The sequence below is a fragment of the Primulina huaijiensis genome, chromosome 7 (genome assembly GCF_012295235.1).
Source record: "Primulina huaijiensis isolate GDHJ02 chromosome 7, ASM1229523v2, whole genome shotgun sequence".
In the NCBI taxonomy this organism is placed as follows: domain Eukaryota; kingdom Viridiplantae; phylum Streptophyta; class Magnoliopsida; order Lamiales; family Gesneriaceae; genus Primulina; species Primulina huaijiensis.
Genome location: NC_133312.1, coordinates 4,479,717 through 4,486,496, shown reverse-complemented (window position 1 = coordinate 4,486,496; position 6,780 = coordinate 4,479,717). Strand labels below are relative to the sequence as shown.

The 6,780-nt window shown below is 33.0% G+C and overlaps 1 protein-coding gene across 2 annotated transcripts; it reads right to left on the bottom strand.

Annotated features, from left to right (window-relative positions):
- Positions 1-1,249: 1,249 nt before the first annotated feature.
- On the bottom strand, positions 1,250-5,111 carry LOC140980852 (uncharacterized). 2 transcript variants are annotated; one of them, XM_073446923.1, is made up of 7 exons: positions 4,894-5,111; positions 3,518-4,079; positions 2,969-3,116; positions 2,702-2,838; positions 1,973-2,035; positions 1,820-1,888; positions 1,250-1,577 (listed from the first exon to the last, which is right to left on the bottom strand). In XM_073446923.1, exons 2-7 carry the CDS (start codon positions 3,716-3,718, stop codon positions 1,503-1,505), a joined length of 693 nt encoding a protein of 230 aa, XP_073303024.1. In that variant the 5' UTR covers positions 3,719-4,079; positions 4,894-5,111; the 3' UTR covers positions 1,250-1,502. The 2 variants fall into 2 exon arrangements, with proteins under 2 accessions (XP_073303024.1, XP_073303025.1); XM_073446924.1 differs by lacking the exon at positions 4,894-5,111 and adding an exon at positions 4,658-4,818.
- Between the last annotated feature and the right edge of the window lie 1,669 nt (positions 5,112-6,780).

Genomic DNA, 6,780 nt, shown 5'->3' with positions numbered 1-6,780 from the left:
CACAATATTGTAATTCACCCATTTTCATTAAATTTCTTTGGCTAATGAGCTATGAATTCCATGGTTTGACACTAACTTTATTCCGGAAATTGGGCGGCGCACCACATTACTTTTTCATACACCCAATGATTTGGGAATAGGTTTATTATGAAACGTTTCGCAATCTTTAATCGTGAGACGGGTCAATCATTTTAATATTTACAATAAAAAATAATATTTTTTATATAAAAAAATATTATTTTTTTATGGGTGATCCAAATAGAATATATATCATAAAATTGATCAATAAGACCGTCTCATAAGAATTTTTACCGATACCAAATCTACTATATTTTACTGTATCAATAAACCAATGACATGATGAATTCAACTAAATTAGACAGTTGGGTTCATAATATTTTCAACATTATATCTCGATCGAATATTAAGAAACAAAGTGACCTTCTTTTGAGGTGGTAAGGTGGGTCCAAATAAGATTTTGAAAACCATCCAAATTCCAAATCTAAAGCAGGCACCTCAACCTTATGCCAGAAAATCTTTGTATGGGCCAATCGTGAGATAGTTTCTCTAATATTTACGTAAAGAGAAAGAGACCCACCAACCAATTATCACAGAGAATAAAGCCCATTATTTTGTTCGAGAAATTAAACTAGTTAAAAAAAAAAAGGAAAACCCACATTAAATCCTAGCTAGTGGGTGGGTGTGTAGTGTTACCCTTGTGAAATGTCCCCATCACCTCATCTCTACAAAGCTGTCAACATCCATCACTTCTTCACACCAAATTACAGCCTGGCTTTTGCATATTTGCACATGAATATGTGCTTTATTAAACTAATAAAACACATCTGAAGGATTATTTGTATATTTTTTTGGGAACTAATTATTTGCAGATTTCAAGTGTTCCTTTGAATTGACTCCAAATTTCTCATAATGGTACTTGGAAAATTAATTTCGAAACAAGAATTTGTGAAGGGAATGCTACAATAATCTTCTCAATTAATTACATCCCTTTTTAGGCTTTCTTTTAAGGGAAACTCTCAAGTTGATGAAGCATCAAGTATCTAGTTGCTTACCATGCAAAGCCTATCATCCTAAACAAACTAACATTATTTAATTCAACTCAGACATAATTTTTTTAGAAGCGATATTTCTAGAACGAGTTAACCATGTCGATTGAATCTTCTGGAACTGTGGTATGTTCCATGTTCCTATCAGTCGATTAATATATAATAGGCTAGACATGTATCAGAAATTGAGGATAATAACATTGATAGTCCAAATGCGCCATAATAAAAGGTTAAGGTTTGGATATTAGAGATTTAGTTGACGCACAAAGAAAGGCATGCACACAAACCTGTTCACTCAATTAGTAGTCAATAATTAGAGGTACACTAAAGTTAGGGTTGGTCCATAAGTATATCTACTACATACATAGATATATATGTATTATATATTACAGGATTTTGAGGCAATAATCTGGCTTCATGTAAATCCATCTCAAATCAATGCACGCCAACTGATTGTAGCTTCTTGGCTGCACGGATAAATTCCACAATCACTTGTACCTCGTCCACTTGCTGTTGGATCATAAATGGCAATGCGTTAAGAGTTCACAACTTTATAGTATTCAAAAAACTTTTTGTACGTGATTGTACTTGCACCAAGACCCAGATAATTAGTTGTAAAAAAATGTATCTTGGTGAAAACTTACAGCTAATTTTTATTTTTATTTTTATTTGGTGACAGCACTGATTCATCTAATAGGGTTAGAATGTGCGTGTGTGGGCAAGTGTGGAGATTGAATGCAGATGAGGGGGACCTGTGAAGAAAAATGCTGCTGGACGGAGTTAACCAGTTGTTCCTTCGTGGGGTTAGGACTAACATTTGCCTGCATACGCAGATTGGGAAACATGAAAACTAAGCAAACTTTGGGGATGAACGATATGAAAAATGGAGATAAGAAGACACCCACAAGATGGAAGCTTCGCCAGTATCTCCACAATGATCCAGTTCCAAGCTTCGCCAAATTAACTCTCTAATCAACCCAAAAGGAAAAAAGTAGGCATGATCCTTGACAATTCAAAGTAAAACTGCTTTTTTACCATTAAATCAAATGATGGTTACATCCGTCATACTGTTATTCACGTTATCTTATCCCATCCTAAGTAACCTGTTGGTCTTTAGTGTATATGGAACAGAAAGGTTCTCATGATATGAACAAGCATATTAATGAACGTAAAGGAACACTGTTACGAAAAATAAGACTAATATATTGGGAACAATCGGAATTAAAAAAACCACATATGTCACTCTCTCTGCAGTATTTAACCAAGAACCTGACATCGAAGGCATGAATTGCATCATCTCACTAAAATAATTGAAGTATCAGCGGTGCATTTTCACCAGACATTTCAGGTTATTAATCTTCACAAGCAAAAGATTACAGTTCAGTTCTACCGTCACCTTTGACAACAAGAACTTAGTCTCAGAATTTTAATTGCAAGATACACTGCACTTGAATTTTTAAATATTTTGTCAAATTTCAATTAACAAAAAGAAAAACTTACGCACCGTTTATAAAGTTTCTAAACTGAAGAAATTTAATTAGGTTTTCGACAAAGCATTAAAACAAACAATATCGATAAAATCAGACGTATTAATCATAAATACTTCAAAGGACATCTACTTTGCTTGTGCTTACCAATTGAGTTGCATCACATTTGTATTGAACTTCTCTGCAACTGCTACGACTCATTGATTTTGTGCATGCAGATGGGGACCATGGCCGGCTATACCGAACTCTGGGCTTGCTTATCTTTCCGAAGTGAAAACCAGAAGCTGTTCAAAGGATTGCAGGATATTGAAAAAGGATGGAAGAATATTTTGTTCAGGAAATTATTATACTAATATGTACAAAAAAAACAAAACAAAACAAAACCACATTCTACGAGGCAAGTGGTAAACATACCGAAACGATGATGGTCCTTTTCACCAATTTCAGAGCAACTGCTAGAATCATCAAAATCATAATCATCATCATCCTCGTTCCCAGTAGGAGGTTCTAACACACTCAAAGCATTCCTTTGGAGCTTGACCTCAACCCCATTCTTCAAAACCTGGTTCATCATGTCAATAACAACATTAGTAAACGAATCAAAGGAAGAGGACAAAAGATGAAGCAGAGAAGAAACTTAACAATAAAAAAAAAAAGAATATTTTCAAAGAACAAAGCTGGACAGAAGTAGTTATTGCTTTCTTTCCGTTGAGCTTAAAAGCGGACTGCATAAAAGGAAACCAACATCTTTTCAGTTAAACATTCCCAGTTGCGCACAGCATTTCGCACGTCTAATCTATTAACAATTGAATGGGCTATTTGCCATTTTTAGAAGACGTAATACAAGTGAACTTTTTTATTTATTTATAAAGAACGCTGGTTTCCTTCTCATTCCAGAGGAAAAACGAAAGAAACTGTGGTTAATAATTAGGATTATATCATTTGTAAGATGGTGAAATGTACCAGCCAATGCCAACCACCAAGGCCAACAGCCTTCTTGACAACGCCTTGCAAACCTACCAACACACTCTTCGTTCTGTTATTGCCTGTCACAATAACCTTAGTATGCCTTGGTAGAACTGACAGCTCTTCATCTCCACTTTCCTCGCGGAAAGGCGACAAAACCCGCGAAGGGCATAATCCCGTGTCCAGCATCTCACTCATGAGCACGCGTGATTAGCAGCAAACGTGAAAAAACAAAAAGCTTTATCTTGATTATCACTTACAGCTACGGCTCTGTATATCATGTAAACCTTCTCTATTCCTAATCTTAATCAAGATATTGTGAGGAAATTAACCAAGTCGAAGTCAATTAAGCCCACGCCTAAGCAAATCATATGATTTCCACCACCCCACATTCGAATCTCCAGTATTTGGAGTGGAGTTTTACCGATCTACCCAACTGGATTTTCTTGATTCAATTGATCTTCATTCCACATCAAAGGCAGACAGAGATGTTCGTGAACTCGGGTAACGAATAAAAAACTTTAACCGCGTGTAGATATTCAAGCTCTATAACGAATCCCTGAAAAGGAAAATATTAAAAGCAGGCTATAACTTGTAAGGGCTTGAAAAGTCTCGAAATGAAATGCCACCAAATTCAGAAGCCACACACTTAAAAGTTAAATCCTGAGTTGGAATCCTGCAAATTGCATGAGTGATAATACTAAACGGATAATAGAATTTTTTTAGAAGTTTAGACAGGTATAGTTGGTGGGAATTTAAATGTGATGCATTGAATTGATCTCCTATTATTCACGGGTTCAGTGCAATCATAATAAATGCACCAACTCATCATTCAAAACTACACACAGTCGCACACAACCAACCCCACCCCAACCCGACTTCTTCTCTCTCACGCAATCAAACAAAAAATTATAATAATAATAATAATAAACAAAGAAGCAAACAAGCCATTGCAGGCTCAGATCAATAGCTACCAATATATCCATTATTATTAAAATCCGAAGCAGGTTCTTTTCTCATAAATTTTAAAACATTTCTAAAAATATATCTGAAAGTATTAACTATCGGCCTCATGAAGAATAAACGCATAATTATTTTTTTCTAGAATTGACTAGAAAACACAAATTACGCCCTTACCATGATTGTCTGCTGAAAACAATGAGAAAACAAGTCGAATCACTCTATGTACAACCTTAAAATTTTGATTAAAAAGCACCAGAATCGATCTGGCAATACCCCGACTTAATAACTCCAATGATTATCGAACAATAACACAATATTCACCAACAAACACAATGATATCGAAGGCGGGAGAAAAGAAAAAGAAAAATCAATCAATCAACAAATTTCTTTTCATTAACTAATCAGCGTACCTGAGCACGAGAAAGCGAACACTAGTCAAGCCGAGTTAATACCAGGGAAGGAGAAAATTATGGATATAATACGAAAATCGAGTGGTACGGAGGGATCTCAGAGTGAATATTGGGTGAGGAGTATCAATGGCGAGCACTATTGGATTCTAGAAAGAGAGAGGCGAAGTAAATGCAATGTAACTGCCTACCATCGGAGAGGAGAGGAATGGGGATGGGGAGACGACCTGCTACTGCTAAATTGCAGTGAGCGGACCCCACTCGTACGGTTTCTGCTCGTATTTGTTCCCAAACTTTTTACCGGTTGACCGGGTCGTCGTTAATCGGCTCGCGAGCCGAGCTGATAAATGTCCTTATCCAACTGGTTTTGTTTGGTTTCCAAGATGTATCTCAATGTTATTTTGGACTTGTCATCAGGCACATGAGTTGCTGTCGGTGGTTGAACCACGAAAATTGAGTTAATTTTTTTTTAATATTTAAATTTGTTATAGATAAAATATTATAGATGATTATTTAGATAATATTTGTTTTCTTGTAAATGTGTTCTATAAAAAGAAGTCTCAGATCATGAATAAAGTATTCGAAATCATTCTCTTTTCTCTATATTCTCTATTATTCACAACACGTTATCAGCACGAGTGATCTTCAAGGTAAAATTTATAAATTTATTATTAGTCTCGTATGGATGCTCTCGAAGAAGCACAATATTTCGATTTAATATTGATGATCCCAAAGTAACACAAATTATAGATTTATATTGATGCTCCTGAAGAAGCACAACTTTTAGATTTAATATTGATGCTCCCGAAATAACACAAATTATAGATTTATATTGATGCTCCTGAAGTAGCACAACATAACTTTATTTTGATAATATTGATACATCTATGAATATATAAAAAAACTCAGTTATCTAGACTAATGTGAATATTATTTATTGTATATGTTTTGTTTCTTGAATTTTGATTTAGTTATAATATTTACAAAATTAAATATTATTTGAGATTTATTCGAATTTTTTTCAATAAAAATGAAATATGAAAATTTTTGCACGTCTTTATTATACATAAGAATATTAACAAATAATAATTTTAATAACATAATCTATTTTTTAAAAAGTTAAATTTAAGAACAAAACTATACACACAAAAATTAAATGTGTACTGAGTAATTTTGGAGTGTGAAAGGATAATTTTGAATTTTAATAAGTTTCACCAAAATTTAGGTATTCGGTCTTTTTCTTAATTAATAGTATATTTATTGTTGAATGATATTTAAATGTTTTATTTTAACTAGGGCTTTGACATTAACTTTTTGTGTGCAAAATATAAAAAATTAATATATATATATTTATATATAATAATTTAATATATTTTAGCTATAATTAATGTGAAGAAAACAATTTCTATGTAATAGAGAGAAATTAAAATAATAGATAATGGATCTGTCAAAAAAAATTAATAGATAATGGAAAGATCTTGGGTTTTATTGATGCTATTTTACTTATTTAACTCTAAATCAAGTGAAGTTACAATCTTGATTTACAAACAAGTTGGCCACTTTTTACCCAACGATGACACAAAATTTGAACGCGAATAACAAACTTTACCCATTTAATTTTAAAGAACAATCTTTATAGTAACTCCCTAAAAAAAATTATTGCTCATTTGCATTAAATCGATACACACTTATTGTAGCATCTCTTATTTAACTCATATTTCACCTTTTACAAAAAACTACTTGTTTAATTCGTAATTCATCTTGAATTTTATTTATCAAAAAATATGGAGATCCCTTTGATTTCACATTTATAAATTATACATTTTATATTTTTGGATAAAAAATTTACATCGGATAAAATCTATAATATATAAATATATATATTTGACT

Excerpts from the sequence above, each read along its gene's own strand:
- LOC140980852 (XM_073446923.1), bottom strand. The coding sequence starts at position 3,718 with ATGAGTGAGATGCTGGACACGGGATTATGCCCTTCGCGGGTTTTGTCG. Across the intron at positions 3,117-3,517 it reads TTGGTGGTTGGCATTGGCTG|GTTTTGAAGAATGGGGTTGA; the intron begins GTACATTTCACC and ends ATGATGAACCAG. Across the intron at positions 1,889-1,972 it reads ACTGGCGAAGCTTCCATCTT|GCAAATGTTAGTCCTAACCC; the intron begins GTGGGTGTCTTC and ends CTGCGTATGCAG.